The sequence below is a fragment of the Ictalurus furcatus genome, chromosome 12, assembly GCF_023375685.1.
Source record: "Ictalurus furcatus strain D&B chromosome 12, Billie_1.0, whole genome shotgun sequence".
NCBI classification, from domain to species: domain Eukaryota; kingdom Metazoa; phylum Chordata; class Actinopteri; order Siluriformes; family Ictaluridae; genus Ictalurus; species Ictalurus furcatus.
The window spans coordinates 23,181,166-23,199,191 of NC_071266.1; the positions used below are offsets into that span (position 1 = coordinate 23,181,166).

The window sequence follows — 18,026 nt, forward strand, 5'->3', positions numbered from 1 at the left end:
ATCCGTATATTATGTAACAGCCTGTATGACCAATCACCTGAAAAAGGGAATCACACAGCAACAAGACACACTTACATAGCCGTAAATTGGAGGAAGAGCACTATGGGGCTTACTGCGTAGATCTGCAGGTTCTCTCAGGAGAGCCGAGGATATTAAAAATAATTACGCACTTGGTTCTGCTCCACTAATTTCATTCCAAGAGCGCTGACGTTTAGTACAACAGCACTGGGACGCTTCTCGGTGTGTATCACTCTGCTTTTCGGTGTTCGGTACGTAAATGTCCAATTCTAGCAATAGTCTGTTAGAGTGCAACAGAGTTACTACACTTACTACAGGCTGTCAGTCTGTGTGTTGTCATGGCAACTTGCAGCGCTCCGTCTGTCGCTTCTTTGGGAACTGTTTCCGTTGTCGGAGCTAAAACGTGTCAAATGTTGGTCCATATTTTGTCTGAAATGTCAGTGAAGCTATATTCATTTCTTATTAATAGAACTGTTGTATAAAACTGTTGAACTGTTGTATAAAAGCAAATGCTGCCGTACTGAATATCAGCACGTGCCGACGTTATAATAATACAGGGTGTCCCAAAAGTCTCCATAAGTAGGGGACTATAACCTGTACGCCAGCACCACGTCGGATGTTCGTGGACGTCCATGTCTCGGTCGGTCCGCATCACTTCCAGTCTTTTTGAGTTTGTTAATAAGTTTGTCAACAGTGTTGTGTGTGTGTGTGTGTGTGTGTGATGTGCTCGCCATGTTTCCTGTTACAGTCCATCGCAACCTTGTGACAGCTTCCTGATTCAGCCATGAGAACACTTTTCAAAACGTTCTTCTCTTGTCAAATGTGTTCTTCAAGGCTGAACAAATTTACGCAACCGGTCGAAAGTTTACACGCACTCATTCTTTATTTTTATCATTTATTTTCCCCACGTTTTACAATAATAATGAAGTCATCAAAACTCTGGAGTAACACAAATGGAACTATGGGAATTATGTTGTGATAAAAAAAAAAATCCAAAATAAATCAGAATAATTTAGTATTTTAGTATCTTCAAAGTCGACGCCCTTTTCGCCTAGAATATTCCAGAAATGTATTCTTGGCGTTTTCTCGAGCGATTTCTTGAGGAATTTCCCCCGAGATGCTTTTTAAACAGTATTAAAGGAGTTCACACCGACGCCGGACTCTTATCGGCTGCTTTTCACAATATTTCACTCCGAGTCGTCCGTTTAAATAAATATATATTTTTGTAAATAAAGCGTTAGTTTTCTAACGAAAGAAATGAATACGTCGGAACGGTTATATTTTTGTCTACGACACCGATTTGACACATTTAATCACACCCCTTCAGATCAAAAGGCTTTTAAGATCACGAGAAACATTTCAGTCGCGTGTCCACAAACTTTTGACTGGTAGTGTGTATATAATATAAACTAAGCATGAAAGATTTTGGCAGACATTTTGCTAAAAAGTGTTCATTCCCCCCCGTGTATGGAGACTTTTGTGACCCACTGTAGTATAAGTGCACTCTTACTCCTGCGATACTGTTAAGTGAATTCATTACAAATGAGACGGTGGTATTCACGCTGACGTCGCTCTCACCCCCAGCCGGTGGAGCTGCAGGACGGCAGCATCATGATCAACGTGCGGAACCAGAACAACTACCACTGCCGCTGCAGGATGGTGGTGCGCAGCCTGGACGGAGGAGAGACTCTGCCCGTGGAGGAGCTGAAGTTCGACCACACGCTGGTGGATCCCGTAGTGGCGGCTGGAGCTCTGCAGAAGGAGGACGTGCTGTTCTTCAGCAACCCGGCCAACTCCGAGAAGAGTGAGTGAGGGAGGAGGGGAGGACCTGGTGTCAAAGTGGTGTGAAGGAACTTTTAAACATAGCTGCACTTTTAGACCAGGGATAGAAACGCTACTCTGTAACCAAGGTAGCGGGGAGTGGGTGTGACATGGGGGATGTTTCAATTTGCATATCATGCATATTCGTAGGCCTGGAGATTTTAACGAGGTTTCTTGATCAGTATAAACATAATACATTTATTATTCTTTATAGATTATTTCTAATGACTTGCAGTTACGTTCTCATGGATACCGTTATTATGTAAGGTATAAAACACTTGGGGGCCTGATGTTATAGGAAAGTAATCAACGATGGGGTGGTGTGATGTGAAGCAAAGCGAAGGTTGATGATTTTCCTATAAACGCACATCCTGAAGTCCCAAACCCCCCCCCCCCCATCTTTTACCATAACAATTTGACAATGGTTATAGCTTATTTTTATCCATTTATATTTACAATTATGAAGGATGTTCATGGACAAATTCCTGTTATAGCTTGTGTTATAGCAGCTTTAAACAGTATCCTCTCTTTATTTGCTCTCCTCTCTGTTCCAGAAAGTGCACCGACACTGGAGGCTCCTTCCCGTTAATCTTAAATCAGTGTCTCGTCACCATATCGATGATTTTTCTTTGTTTAATAAGAAGACGTGTTTTTTTTTTAAAATTATTATTAGGTGTAGGTCATGTGATGTGCAGCGCAGCTACTGTCGGAGCGCCACCTCACACAGACCAATCAGAATGGAGAATTCAACAGCGCTTCTGTTTAATATAGGTTGTTACGTAAATATAATCCCTGTTGTGTAACGTCTAACGTGCATTATCTCACCTCCAGGGGTGAACATGACTCTCCGCTGGTCTTTTACTAACGGGACGACGTGGGAAAACGAGGCCATGCAGATCTGGGCCGGGCCGAGCGCGTACTCCTCCATGACGTCTCTGGTCGGCAACACCGTCGAAGATAAGAAGTACATCTACGTCATCTACGAGAAGGGCCACCTAGAATCCACCGAGTCGATCTCCGTCGCCAAAATCCACCTGTACGGCGGCAGGTAGAGCGAGAAGGCGGTGCGCTGCGGGAAAGAAAAAAGGAAACGGAAGTTAAACGTCGCACGAAATTCAGGCGTGATCTGAATTTGCAGTAAATTGCTGAGATTGATCTGCTTGCTGTTTGCCACACGTGACCAAGGCGTGACTCATTGTACACGGACAAAGAAATAGAAAAAGTCCTGGATACCGCTTGATCGACTGTCTTCCAAAACTACAGACAAGAATATTTGATTCGGAGCTACGGTAGTTTTACGGATATCCATTTCAAACGATTGATCGATTTTGTTAATCATTACTTTTTGAACCGAATGGTCACTTCTATCGCTGGTTTTATTACATCGACACACGTTTCTGTACGAACTCGTGAACCACACGTTTCATGTCACGTGACGATCATTAGCATAAGAACTTTGCGGGATTTGAACTCCGCGAATGAGTTCATCAACTCAGGTGTCTTTTGTCCTCTGGCTTTTTCTTTTGAGCTTTATAGTTTTCTATAAAACTCTTCATACAGTACTGGACTTTGGGAATTCTTGCAGTATTACCGTATAGTACGACAAAATGTGAATGAAAACCATTATACCATTATATAGCTCCAATAAATCTACGTGCCATTCTAGATTTTATATTAAATATATATTTCTCAGAATTATGTCGAAGATTGCGTGCATGCGGTGCGTGCGTGCGTGTGTGTGTGTACGCACAGGCAACAGGGCCCATCCTGTTTGTGAGCTGACCTCAGATTTAATGTATAAGGAATGAAGTGCTCATTGGTATAAACAACTTAATACGATGGAGATTTGTCACGCATGCGTTTTGAAATTGGGAAGAAGTCGGATGTAGAAACGTAACGAGAATCAGAACCTTTATCAGATATTCAGCAAATGTACAGGATACAAAAAAATCTCCAAATAAGCACAAGGGCACAGGTTAACTCTTAAATGTGTATTATTATTTATTTATTTAAAAAAAAAATAAATACATTTTGAGAATTGTTCAACGTTAAAATTTAGAAAACATAAATAATAATTCTGAAAATTTTCCACTAGGTTTCTTTGTTCTTAAATGAGCAACAGTGTGTTTTTTTTGTTTTTTGTTTTTTTTTTGGAAATTTTTCATGGAATTAGCAAATACACAACCACATTAATAGCATGAGCTCATGAGGACTTTCTAATGATTTATTTCATAAATAACTCGCTTTCAGTCTATAATTTGGGCAACAAGGTTGTACTTTTGTCGGTCAATGCCAATGTATTATTGAAAATAAAAGAAAAAAAAGGATAAGATTTTTTATTTGTTGGGCTTTTCTTCATCTCGTGATCTTCAGGAAATTCCAAATAAGTGTTCAGGTAATAGGGTTGAGTGAATTAAATAAAATGTACGTTTTTTATTACATTTTTTTGTAACCTATAATGGGCGACTTGTGGAAAAGGATGTTTCGAGCATGAGATGTTAAATGGATTCACACCTTGATGGAAAATACTAATCATTAAATCTTAGCTTTCAAGGTTAGGCGGTTACCTGTGTTTGAAATGTCTTTTACCTTTACGTACATATTTGTAAATATAATATCAGTGGCACACAAAAATATCACCTCAATCGTAGAACGACGCACACGCAGATATATACCACGTGAATGCTATATGTATAATGCTACAGTAGGTAATAAATAAAGTGGAATTAGTCTTCTAAAGACTTTCGTGCCACTTTTTGTCGTTAAGTGTACTACAATACATCCATCCATCCATTTTCTATACCACTTATCCTTTTCAGGGTCACGGGGCGATCCTGGAGCCTATCCCAGGGAGCATGGGGCACAAGGCGGGGTACACCCTGGACAGGGTGCCAATCCATCGCAGGGCACAATCACACACACCCGTTCATACACTACGGACACTTTGGACATGCCAATCAGCCTACCATGCATGTCTTTGGACTGGGGGAGGAAACCGGAGTACCCGGAGGAAACCCCCGCAGCACGGGGAGAACATGCAAACTCCGCACACAGGGCCACGGTGGGAATCGAACCCCCGACCCTGGAGGTGTGAGGCGAACGTTGCTACAATACAATACACTTTAAAAGTAAAAGTCCAAACGCTTGTACTGCTTTCAGGTTTAAGGACTGGAAAAACATACTCCGCTTTTGTAGTATTTTTAATAAGGACATGCACGGATATGTTCAGATATTTAGCTCGCCGTATGCGCTGATACCCAACACAATACAGATTTGTCTGACAGGTTTCTGTGTGTGGATTGCGTGAAACAAATAAACACGGCGATCACTCAATCACGTGTCCGCCGACAGATCCTTTCAGAGACATAAAACAATACAATACCACACTGCTCACCACTATAATACATCTGGTATGTGCTTTAAGGAAGAATACGCTGCAATAAACATGCACACACACACCCTGTACCCAGCCATGTTAAAAGTATCACTCAAAGTGTAACACCTATACAAACCCAAGCATGAGAAAAGCATCTTCCTGCCTGCAAAGATAACATAAACCCCACTGATGTGCAGGTATGCAGTCACCAGCTAGACTGGGGTTTTTTGTACAGCATAAATATGTGAGGTCGGGTTTCTTGGAACTGCACTTGCTTGCGTTTTGATGTTTTGTCATGAATCTGATAGACTGATGGTTTAATACCAGAGACTAGGAAATACAATAAAGATAAAAAACACAGACTTTTCTGGGGTTTTAAACTCTCTTGTTGGAAACAGTAGTTATGACCAATTGTCTGGTTGTGGTCCATGTGCCTCCTGAGCAACATCCATCCATCCATCCATCTTCTACCACTTACTCCTTCTTCAGGGTCACGGGGGAACCTGGAGCCAATCCCAGGGAGCATCGGGCACAAGGCGGGGTACACCCTGGACAGGGTGCCAGTCCATCGTAGGGCACAATCACATACACACTCACACATTCATACACTACGGACACTTTGGACATGCCAATCAGTCTACCATGCATGTCTTTGGACTGGGGGAGGAAACCGGAGGAAACCCCCGCAGCATGGGGAGAACATGCAAACTCCGCACACACGGCCCCGGCAGGTGTGAGGCGAACGTGCTAACCACTAAGCCACGCATGTTCCAACCAAATGCCTACAGCCTACAGCACATGGGGAAGAAACTGGAGTACCCGGAGGAGCACAGGGACATGCGAATTCTGCGCACGCAAGGCAACAATGCTGACCACTAAGCCACTGTGCTCGCCTTATTCGAATTTTTAAAGGACAAATCCACCCTGAACGGCTTGCATATGAATCTTAACATGTGACCTTCAACTGCATCCAGGATTTTTATAATAAAAGTCAGAGTTCGAGTTTCTGGTTGGTGTGTCCGTCTATTTTCACTTTAGTTAATGGTTTCCTGCATTTCCCACAATGCTGTGTGACTACATGGTGACTTTGTGGTTAGCACGTTCGCCTCACACCTCCAGCGTCGGGGGTTCGATTCCCATTGTGGCCCTGTGTGTGTGGAGTTTGCATGTTCTCCCCGTGCTGCGGGGGTTATCTCCGGGTACTCCGATTTCCTCCCCCAGTCCAAAGACATGCATGGTAGTCTGATTTGCATGTCCAAAGTGTCCGTAGTGTACAAATGTGTGTGATTGTGCCCTGTGATGGATTGGCACCCCGTCCAGGGTGTCCCCCACCTTGTACCCGATGCTCCCTGGGATAGGCTCCAGGTTCCCCATGACCCTATAGAATAAGCGGTATAGAAGATGGATGGATGGCTTAAAGAAAGCGCTGCAGCAGCACTTTATTCAGTCCAGCTCTTTCACCTCCTCATTTGTAGTACAAGCGTGTAGTTGGATCGTATTCCAGAAAGTCTCCGCTGCTTCTCCATCTGATTTCTCAATAATATGATATTGAACATCGCTTTTTTTTTCAGGAATTTGGTGAGCAGCAAAAGAAGTGCTAGCTCTTTTGTTTTTAGGAGCTAACAGTGAAACCTGCCCGTGTCTCTCCTCTTAAACTCGATTGTAACTGCACCAGCGATAACGGTGTCCACCTGTGATGTCAGCACCACACACAGACGGTGACTTCTCACAGAAAATACACGAATTTAGCACCAGAATCACTAACATCACAGTTATTTCATTAAAAACGTATTTCATGTGCATCAGAGTGAACTTTTCCTTTAATGACAATAGTTAGGAAAAGGTGAACTAGGACAGCTTCACCATGTGGATGTGTGTGTGAAACAGCGCCCCCAGCGGCACTGACCTCTCACTGCACTTCAGGTGTGTACTGAAGGTGAAGTCTGTTCTCCTTTCATTTTCATACACGGTGTGTATCCGTGTTCCTGCGGGATTTTTGTTTCAAGGTGTCATAAAGCAGTGAAGTTTCTTTGCTCGACCTTTCAGTCATGTATTTTCAGATATGAAGCTCTCCGTGTGCTGGTGCTGTTGGATTCTTTGGGGTTGTTTTGCCGTCGCAGACGATGACAAGGTACAAAATAAATACATTTACGACTTTTAATTCCTGTCATTTCGATCAAACTTTACCGAATGTACATTTGTTGTGAAGAGTGTGTGTTGTTAACTTCCTGTAGCAGGAAAGGGACCACGTTTCCGTGTTGTTAATATTTACATACGATGGACAATTTCTGATTTAAAACAACAACAAACAAAACAAAACAGTATTCAACTGCTTTAGTATGAGCTGTAGGGTTGCCAGATCGCGAGGGAGTCAACCGTTTTGCATGAGTTACTTACCGGTCAAAATTCTTTATGTCACATAATGGCTTTTTACCCAGCTGTAAACATGTTAACATTTTTATGTACATGCAGAAAAGGAGATGAGTATACACCGATCATCCATATAACATTAACATTGATAATCTCGTTACAGTTTCACCTCTCATGCGGTGGGATATATTTATTAGGCTGCAAGCGAACAGTCAGTTCTCGAAGTTGACGTGTTGGAAGCAGGAAAAATGGGAAAGCGTAAGGATCTGAGTGACTTTGACAAGGGCAAGATTGTGATGGCTAGACGACCGGGTCGAAGTATCTCTAAAGCGTAGGGTTTTGTGGGGTGTTCTCGGTATGCAGTGGTTAGTACCTAACAAAAGCGGTCCAAGGAAGGACAACCGGTGAACCAGTGACACGGTTATCTGTGCCCAAGGCTCATTGATGCGTGTGGGGCGTGAAGGCTAGCCCGTCTGTTCCGATCCCACAGAAGAGCTAGTGTAAAGTTCATGCGAGTTAGTGCCCATGCTGACCCCTGTCCACAGTGGGTACGTGAGCATTAGAACTGGACCATGGAGCAATGGAAGAAGCTGGCCTGGTCTGATGAATCACGCTTTCTTTTACATCATGTGGACAGGCACCAGAATGCACTATAGAAAGAAGACAGTAGGCAGTGTGATGCTCTGGGAAATCTTCTGCTGGGAAACTTCGGGTCCTGTTCTTGGTGCCAGATACACCAGTAATGGTGCCAGCAGACCTTCAGAGGTCTTCTGGAGTCCATGCCTTGACAGGTCAGAGATGTTTTGGTGGCAGAAAAAGGGCCTACACAATATTATAATATAATAATATAATGTTTGTAAGGAATTAAGCACTTAAGAGTGCTGTTATAGGAAAATAATCAATAGTGGGGTTGTTTCATGTGGGCTGGTGCGAAGCAGGGTTACTGTTACCACCCTATTATTTAATTATTTTTTAAAAATCAGATTATAGTTATAGTTAATGTTGTCGAATGTCTTCAAAACAGGTTCCTGTTGTTACTGGTAGCCATCTGTCCTGAAGACTTTCCCGTGGTGGAAAACTTACCGACTCTTACAAAGCTCTGACACTAGAGACTCCTTCTACAGATGTTAAATAAACGTCTCCTTATAAAAAAAAAAAACCCTCATCATATCAGCAATTATATCTTCATCCGTTTTTTAATCAGATTTTTATTAGCCTTTGATTATATGGAGCGTCTGACATATATGGCAGATATATAACCCATTTTGGATTTTTGTATACAAAACGCCGTGTTAGCTGTTACCATAGAAACGATAACGTATGAGAATGCATTAATATACACCTGTATTTTGCTTTGCAGCTGTAATTACTGTCAGAGCTGCTGTTATAAAAAAAAAAAACTTACTCAGTCAAAATCAGCTGTGTGGTATAATCTGAAGGATAAAACCCAAGTCTAGCCAGACGTTATTTCATACCTGAAAGTGTCACGTTAAAGAAACACAGTACTCTGTTTTACATTGACTTTAAGTTGCAACTCAGTGAGCAAAACTACACGCAACAATAGGCTTGGTTGTTGAAGCAGGTGCGTGTAACTCAAAAGATTCAATTCAGTTCAATTTTATTTCTATAGTGCATTTTACAATGGACAGCGTCTCAAAGCAGCTTTACAGAAACATTTAGAGAGAGATTTAGTTTTTTTGGGGTTTTTTTTTTCTTCTTTAATTTGCCCTCTCGTTCTCTATCAGATCAGTCCTATTATTACTGAGGAGCAGTTGCTGTGGGTGGGCGGCGGGGCCGGGAAGGTGCACACATACCGGATTCCCCTGCTGAGCTTCACCCCCCGTGGACATTTGGTGGCGTTTGCAGAGGCTCGAAAGACATCCTCAACTGACATGGAGGCCAAATTTATAGCCATGCGACGCTCAACAGACAAAGGTGTGTTAGATTTACCCTGTACGGCTTCTGTTGCACATACAGAGCGGCTGACCTGCATTGATCACCTCTTTTGCGCTAGGAGCTACGTGGTCTCCTACTACCTTCGTAGTGGACGATGGGATTCACACTGATGGCTCAAACTTGGGCTCTGTCGTTGTGGATGAAGAAACGGGATCCCTGATGCTGATCTATTCTCTGTGCTTCTACCGATACCAATGCAGCCCTTCTAGCACCATGTTAGTGGAGAGTCTGGATGATGGCGTGACCTGGAGCGCTCCTCGCAACCTCTCTGTCCATCTTGGGGTCAAGAGCTTCATCCCAGGGCCAGGATTTGGCATTCAGGTACCATCTCTAAACCTGTGTATTTTTTTTTTGGACGGTTTCGTGTCAGTGTTTATCTGTATACATTCCTTACAGAACGAACGTCTGATGAACGGTAATGAAAAATCTCTGCTGTTTTGTATTAACACCAACAGAAACGCCACCCACCTGCGAAGGGCCGTTTGGTGGTGTGTGGTCACGGCACTATCGAGGGCGACGGGGTTTTCTGTATCCTGAGCGACGATCACGGGCGCACGTGGAGGAACGGAGGCTCACTGAAGAGCATCCCTTATAACCAGCCCAAACAGAGCCAGGACTTCAACCCTGATGAGTGTCAGGTAATAGACAGAGAATTTCTGACGCATGATCCGTTTTTGGATTCGATAGGCCCAAAGACTAACAGCAACCGTGACAACGATAATAGAATGGATACAAAGGGAAAAAAAAACACCTTTATTATTTGTCCTTTGTGCTACTCGGAGAAATTGATTCTTTGTTCCGCTGAAATGTCCTCGCTTCCTTGTGGAAGTAAACAACAGAATCATATTCGTACGTGAAAGACATCACCTCTTTATTCAAACTCTGCTAACGTTAGGATTTGTGATTAGCTCCAGTACACGCTGACACAAGGATTTTTGACCTGAGTTCCTCTACTAATCTCACTTGTTCTCTTCATACTGTTATTTCCTCTATACACTGTTGAATTTCGCTTCCACTTGAGATTTTTTCCTGATTGTCTAAGCAGGCTGTTTGTCACCACTCTGGCTTATTCTTGCACATAAAGGAACTATTTTCTGATTTCTCTAAAGCTATATTAGGTTTGGGTTTCCGCAGTGGCACAACCAAAAAGCATTCGTGTGTAGATCGCAAATTTGAATCCGGACGATTCTAACACAGCTGTCCATGTCCAAGAACAAATTTGGCCATGTTTTTTGAGTGGCAGGGGCATACTCTCTTTCTCCTGTCGATGATGGAGGCACACTAGCCATTCGTGGGCATCTGTGAGCTCATGTATGCAGAAGAGGGTAGATAGAGCCTCCCTCTGAGTGCCATGTCAAGTAGTTTTGGGGGAAAAAAGTGTTTTTTTTGGAGAAAGCACTTGATAGCTTTTGCCCTCCCTGATTTGTAGCTGTTGTATATCTTATTTTCTTTCTACCACGCTGACGTCGCTCTCACCCCCAGCCGGTGGAGCTGCAGGACGGCAGCATCGCGATTAACGTGCGGAACCAGAACAACTACCACTGCCGCTGCAGGATGGTGGTGCGCAGCCCGGACGGAGGAGAGACTCTGCCCGTGGAGGAGCTGAAGTTCGACCACACGCTGGTGGATCCCGTAGTGGCGGCTGGAGCTCTGCAGAAGGAGGGCGTGCTGTTCTTCAGCAACCCGGCCAACTCCGAGAAGAGTGAGTGAGGAGGGTTTAAAATGTTATGGGACAGAGGATCTACGTGGTTTTGCTTCTGTGACACACCTGCTCGAGCTGTATTAGAGTTTAATAATGAGGTGTGCAAGGAAAAACCTCTCACTGTGCCCAACTGCTGGTTGGAAACTGCGAAAGCGAAGTACAAATTGTAATCTTTGCCGTATTATTCAGCAGGATTGATTAAAGATAGGTAGCATGGTGTCGGTTAAACAAAAAAAAAACTGAAAGCAAAGGTCTGGATGACTTTCCAACATGATTGTAAATTGGTACTCATTTAAACAGTACAGGCAGGTGTAACATTTACCATTTCAGATCAGTTCAGTATTAAAAGGTAAAAAAAAAAAAAGGAAGTTGTGTTTTCAGACCATGTGACCTCATAGTTTGAATACTTCTAAATAAGACGGTACATGACAGGATGGATACCGTTTCAGAAAGAAACATCATTTTCTAATGTTCTCCTGTTGCTTCTGTCCTTCAGGGGTGAATCTGACTCTGCGCTGGTCTCTGACTGATGGTAACTCATGGGAAAAGAATACTTTTCAGATCTGGGAAGGGCCAAGTGGTTATTCCTGTTTAACATCTCTCAAAGATGACAAGAAATACATCTTTGCCATCTATGAAAAAGGCCATAGAGACTATTACGAGACTGTCTCTTTAGCAAAAATCAGTCTGTATGGTGGCATGTAGGAGCCAAACTTCTATAGAGCACGGCTGTAGAGGCCAGCATGACCAGCGTGCGGATGTACAGTAGCATTGCTGATGAAGAATTTCTGAAATACTTGAACTAATTTAGCTCTTCACCAGGGATTATTTCTTTAACGACGCAATTCACACTTCTAAATTACACTCTAATGACTCTAATTTCTAATAACACGTTACTAAATTTCCCCTTGGGGATCAATAAAGTACTCTCTATCTCTAATATGTCACTGTCATAAGATTTCCCATCTGCAAGAGGCAGTAAGTGTGCTCCTTTAATGCTCTGGTACTTCTTCTCTACAAACTCCTGCCAATCACGCCAGTCCCTAACAACTCAATTGCTCTGGATGATGATCATAGACAAGATATGACTTTTAGTATTGTGTCATGACTTTCTGTAATTCAGTCTTGATTTTATAGCTCAGTATAGATCCCCCCCCCCTCATAAAATCTGCAATATTACGACACTGAAGCATGCAACATGACAAATCAGTGGTGAGCGAATGACTGTTTATCACGGCTCTAACACGTGATAACAGGAACTTGTCTCTCAGACGTTCCACAACATTAAATCTAACCACTAATCTAATCTAAAAGTTGTAATCGTTGGCAGTTTGCTGCGCTGTAACAATAACACACTCCAGACCGTGCTTTTATATCAAAATAATGCATGTCGTTGAGGTAGCAGTACTCCACTTGTGCGTCGAGCCACATCGACCCCCCCCCCCTCCCAATTGTGTATTATTTTGTACAACAGCATCTGTCTTGTTTTATTCATTACTTAACACAATACAGTGATCAATATTAAAAGTAATAGTATAGCCTTGAACGTGTATTTAATGTGCATTTGCAAAGAATCAAACTGAACGAGACTACAATCTGATCGGCGCTCGATGCTGATGTCAACGACTAACGATAACCTGCTTCAATAAACTATACAGGCATTGGAGAGATGAGTAAAAGGCCCTGTAGACATCACAGAGTTAAAGTGAAATATGAGCATCGTTTTCGAAAGAATTATTTCAGTCCGCAGACTCGTTTTGCACTTCGTGGTGATGTGAGTTCTTTGTTGGTCGTCAGTTTAATGTCACATGCTCTCATACTTGCCACAGAAACTACCACTTCTCTGTTCCACAAAGCACAGTTCGGCTATGCTGCACACTCCTGTTGAAACAGCAAAAATACATCTACGTATTCACATGTCCATTATAAAGCAATGCATTGTGCGTGCAGACAAGAATGCCGTTATTTAAGCTTATTGTGTCCTGCAGTCTGTCTCTTGAGGAGCTTTGTGGCTTACACTGGTGCATGCTCAGACTCTGGTGCACCTCTCCGCTCTGTTGTGCACATACTTTTTGTTTAGTTTTAGATTCGATTCGATTCGACTTTATGGCCACCGTGCAGAGTACAAGTACCGAGCCAAAAAGCCTGTCCACATGTATTATTGCTGAAAGTTAAATGCATACCAGCTGTTCAAATAAATTTTGGACACAGGTTTTGGAGCACCTTGAACTCACACAACAGAACAGTTTCAAATGGAACGGACTCAAAGAATAAAAGGTTTCCTTTACGAATTATATTCATGTAAAGGGTCTTCTGTCAGGATAGCCTTTTATTTTATACTGAAACTTCTTACTGGCTCAGACAGATATAGTGCATAACAAAAATGAACAAAAGAAAGAATCCGTTTCAACCCAGTGAACCGCGTTAAATCCCCGACTCCCTCCCTGTACCCCACCCTAACCCCCCCTCAATGAGCAACACTGTGGTCAAAGTCAAATACACAGAAATAATTAACAGCACCTACGTAAACAGAACACAAGAAGCGGCATGCGCAAACTTGCCTTTCTAGAAATGGACCTCAACCCGAGGCCTCCAGAAAAGAGGAGAGCTCGCCCAATTTCCCACTATATACCCCAGGTCTACCCAGCTGTCCATAAGACATCTCGTACTGTATGCTGCCACCCTGCCCAATTCAGCCAACCACTCCTGAAATACGGGGACGCCATTGACTTCCACCCTCTGAGAATTATCTGACGGCCAATCATTACGCTAGTTTGGACCCAGCTCTTTATATATTTTTCATTTATTTTAATAACTGTCCCAGCAGCCAACATACATAATCTGGGGCAGAATGTAGTCTGAGTGTCCAAGACCTCACAAATGAAATCCTGGACTCTCAGACAAAATTCTTGAATTTTAGTGCAATACCAAAAAGCATGGGTGCACGGTGGCTTAGTGGTTAGCACGTTCGCCTCACGCCTCCAGGGTTGTCCTGTGTGTGTGGAGTTTGCATGGTCTCCCCGTGTTGCAAGGGTTTCCTCCGGGTACTCCAAAGACATGTCCAAAGTGTCCGGAATGTATGAATGGGTGTGTGAATGTGTATGTGATTGTGCCCTGTGATGGATTGTACCCTGCTTTGTGCCCAATGCTCCCTGGGATAGGCTCCAGGTTCCCTGCGACCCAGTAGGATAAGTGGTATAAAATATGGATGGATGGGTACCAAAAAGCATGCGTCATGTCACCATTCTCCAACTGACTTCTCCAGCAGATAGCTGTGTCTTTTAAACCAATCTAGAGGGAGTCCAGTAAAAACAATGTACATTTTTAAAAGCAGCAAGCACCACCTCAAGGGTATCCGCCAGTTTAGGGGGCTGAGTACTACTCCCAAACGTGGTACAGAGTAGATGGCACCACTGCAGGTACCTGAAGAATTGAGATCTGGGAATGTATCCCAAAGATAGTTTTTATTTATAACAAAAAAAGATCACTTTATCTAACCAACTTTATCTATTTGCTTATTTCTCTTGTAAAACTTATATTGAATACGGTTTTATTGTCAAAAACACTTTATCGCACAGATTAGGAGAAAGGTTGTATTGGAAAGATGGTGAACTCATTTAAAAGTCAAGACGGAGTGCTACTTTGTTCACTGTTGATGCTCTGGGCAGCTGTGTTGATTTGTCATCAGATGTGGAACTCACCTTCCTGGATTTCAGAGGGGGTTTTCTTTGGGTTTTCCCAGTCTGAGGCTGGATATTGTGAGTTAGTTGAGCGTGACATAACGACGTGTCTGTACTCCGTGGGTTTAGACCTAGAAGCTGCGAAATGTAGCCATCTTGTGGCATGATCATGCTAATGAGGTGTAATTGATGTTGGAATTAAAAAAAAGTGGTTTATCATGTTTAAAGCACCATCAATCCAGCTCTCTTTGGTATAACTACGTACAATATGTGTCCTGCTTAGGTTTTAAGAAAGAAAGGGCTGGGCTTCAAGTTCCAAGTGTGCTTTATTGGCATGACTGTTTTAACAATGTTGCCAGAGCAACATTATACCGTATAGACAAACAGTAATAAGAAAACAATAATACAATAATAAAACATGAATAGAATAGAATTGAATTCAACATATGTATTACAGAACACGTCCAGTGTTGGGGGCTCGATTCCCGCCTCCGCCCTGCGTGTTCTCCCCGTGCTTCCGGGTTTTCCTCCGGGTACTCCGGTTTCCTCCCCAGTCCAAAGACATGTGTTGTAGGCTGAGTGGCATCTCTAAAGTGTCTGTAGTGTGTGAAAGGGTGTGTGAATGTGTGTGTGTGTGTGTGAGTGTGCCCTGCGATGGGTTGGCACCCCATCCAGGGTGTGCCCCCGCCTTGTGCCCCGAATTCCCTGGGATAGGCTCCGGGCTTCCCACGACCCTGTGTAGGATAAGCGGTATGGAAAATGGATGGATGGAAAGGTGGAGAAAATTGATTAATGAGTAAATAATCCACCTTGTTCGTTTTCATGTTCATGTACCTGCTCAATCACTGCTGATGACTTCTTACTGATGGAGATCAAATCCAGGTGGCATTTCACTCTGTGTGAATCACCTGGCAGGACTGTCACTGATAGTCTGCATGTATTTACAGTCTGGGCTAGAAGGAAATCAGCCCCAGTCCATAGAGTTGAACCCTGGGCCTACTTCTAGATTCTTCTCGCTTTGTTGTTGGTGCTGTTGTGCTTGTTGTGCTCATCCATTTTTGATTTTAGTCATCCTTTTATCATGCTTTCCAGCAGCTGTATGACTAAGACAATTTTACTGTTCAGTTCATAAGTAAAAGGACTCAGGTGTGTACGATATATTTTGTGGGCAATTATTTACATCCGTCATACATTTTAAGCTCATTAGATGGGTATATACATTATCATTAATAATTTATCAAACTTCTTATGCATGCATCGTTTTCTAGTAGAAGAGCATAACAAGAGAGGCCAGATGTGGTCGTGCATTTCTGGAGTCATGCACCATTTAAAGATTGATCTTCTCAGATGTACACTATACAGCATGGGTTGGGAACCTGAAAGAGGGCTCTTTCAGTGACTGCCTATGGCTCAATGGCGGGAAAAAATTTCAATAAAAACAATCACGGAAGCTAGTGTGTCAATTCAATTAAAACTCTACATAATCCATATTTTTAAATATTACATAATTCATAATCGATGCCCGTTTGTGATTTATACACCAACCTGTGGCACAACAAGCTCAAATTTCACTGGACAATGTGGATTCCCTGTTAAATTCGTAAATCGGTTGAAAACTTCATAGCAAGTCTGTTCAATTAAAAAAAAAAAAGGTGAAATGGCTAAAAGAAAAAAAAGACGACGAGTATCGTTCTTTCCAGACAAACAAGTTTGCATATTTGGAAGTCGCATTAATGGTAAGTAGTGTTCAATTTATTCTCGCTGGTGTACTGCATTTTGCATTGATTTTCCATTTGATTAAACGATCATAGTTGGTTAAACGATGTCCAAGTGCCACCTACAGGCCTATTAGGTGAAGTGCCGGCTGCTAGGTCAGAACAGAGTAACATGATCCTACAATACTGGAGGCTGCATTTTCAGGAACGCAGTCCTAGGACCACATTTCCAGGACCCTAGTTTTTTTGTGACAGCGCCACCTAACGAATTGGAGAACTACAATCCTAGGACAGCATTTCTAGGACCCTAGTCTTTTTAGTGACAACGCCACCTACCGAATTGGAGAACCACAATCCTAGGACCGCATTTCTAGGACCCTAGTTTTTTGTGACGGCGCCACCTACCGAATTAGAGGATCAATGACTACATTTTTTCTGGCAACATTGAAGATGAACAACAATCAGAGTGTGAGTACTAAATGTGAATCAATTTTTATTTGTTTAACAAAAAATATTGTGATGCATTGAATAGGACAACAAAGTTAACATAGTCGATTTGACCGAGAGTTGCTAACTATAGTCTTAAACGCACTATATAGAAACCATCATATATTAGCTACTAATGTTGTAAAATGAACTGTTAGCATATTCGTTTAATGAAAATGTAGTGATAATGGCAAGCCTCAACTATGTGTGGACTTAATGACTATGTTAATAAATTCTAGCCAGCACATTAAACTTAGAAATATGATAAAAAAGCATGTCGATACGATGGTTCTGTCAGTTACATTAAATACCACTGTCTTCATTTTGAAAGCTTGTTTAATACTCATAATTTTACCATTTTAATTAAGTTAAAACAATCTTAATATTTACACTGTGCTGACTGCCTGTTCACCCCACATAACATACAGTACATGTTATCAGCGCGTCTCTTCATTTTGACACGTTGAATGAGACATTTGACATTTTTAACAGTCAGAAATTTCAGAAAGGCCTGCAGAATAATTGACTATTAAAATACTATTAAAAGTGTTAGACTCTCTCATGGACTGTATAGTCTATATGAAGTGATTTCAAGGACACAGATTTCGCTCAATGTAAGCAATAGTATGACAGAAGATTAAAAAAAATCTGTTGGTCAAATACAAGGCTTAGGCCTAATTTATGTCTATTTGTGTTTATGAAAGGAACTTAAAATGTTTCATTTGACCAATTGGGCTGTCTTTTTCAAGAAGCACATGACAATCCAAGAAGGGAGATCCTTGCCCGAACTGAAGAAATGCACCATGCGCTGCAAGGACTTCCACTGCCCGCTCTGCAGTTCAGCTTTGTTTCACCCAACATAGCTGAGCAAAGTCATAACCCATTTAGGGAACCATTTCAAC

The 18,026-nt window shown here is 42.3% G+C and overlaps 2 protein-coding genes across 4 annotated transcripts in view; both read left to right on the top strand.

The window, feature by feature from the left end:
- Positions 1–4,635, top strand: part of LOC128616174 (sialidase-1-like) — an 8,315-nt gene extending 3,680 nt beyond the window's left edge. The window contains exons 5-6 of the mRNA XM_053638713.1: positions 1,603–1,822; positions 2,671–4,635. Coding sequence (XP_053494688.1) covers positions 1,603–1,822; positions 2,671–2,891 — 441 coding nt within the window. The 3' untranslated portion in view covers positions 2,892–4,635. The remainder of the gene's footprint in view (positions 1–1,602; positions 1,823–2,670) is intronic.
- Positions 4,636–7,133: 2,498 nt separating this feature from the next.
- LOC128616242 (sialidase-1-like) lies at positions 7,134–13,387 on the top strand. Of its 3 annotated transcripts, XM_053638818.1 has the most exons (7): positions 7,266–7,346; positions 8,223–8,376; positions 9,331–9,520; positions 9,600–9,862; positions 9,997–10,179; positions 11,024–11,243; positions 11,740–13,387. In XM_053638818.1, the coding sequence occupies exons 3-7, from the start codon at positions 9,478–9,480 to the stop codon at positions 11,946–11,948; spliced, it is 918 nt and encodes a 305-aa protein (XP_053494793.1). In that variant the 5' UTR covers positions 7,266–7,346; positions 8,223–8,376; positions 9,331–9,477; the 3' UTR covers positions 11,949–13,387. The 3 variants fall into 3 exon arrangements, with proteins under 3 accessions (XP_053494792.1, XP_053494793.1, XP_053494794.1); XM_053638817.1 differs by lacking the exon at positions 8,223–8,376 and having other exon boundaries at positions 7,134–7,346; XM_053638819.1 differs by lacking the exons at positions 7,266–7,346; positions 8,223–8,376 and adding an exon at positions 9,019–9,167.
- The last annotated feature ends 4,639 nt before the right edge of the window (positions 13,388–18,026 follow it).

Coding starts and splice junctions, on each gene's coding strand:
- LOC128616242 (XM_053638817.1), top strand. CDS start 7,278: ATGAAGCTCTCCGTGTGCTGGTGCTGTTGGATTCTTTGGGGTTGTTTT. Junction 7,347..9,330: donor CCGTCGCAGACGATGACAAG/GTACAAAATAAA, acceptor GTTCTCTATCAG/ATCAGTCCTATTATTACTGA. Junction 11,244..11,739: donor CCCGGCCAACTCCGAGAAGA/GTGAGTGAGGAG, acceptor TCTGTCCTTCAG/GGGTGAATCTGACTCTGCGC.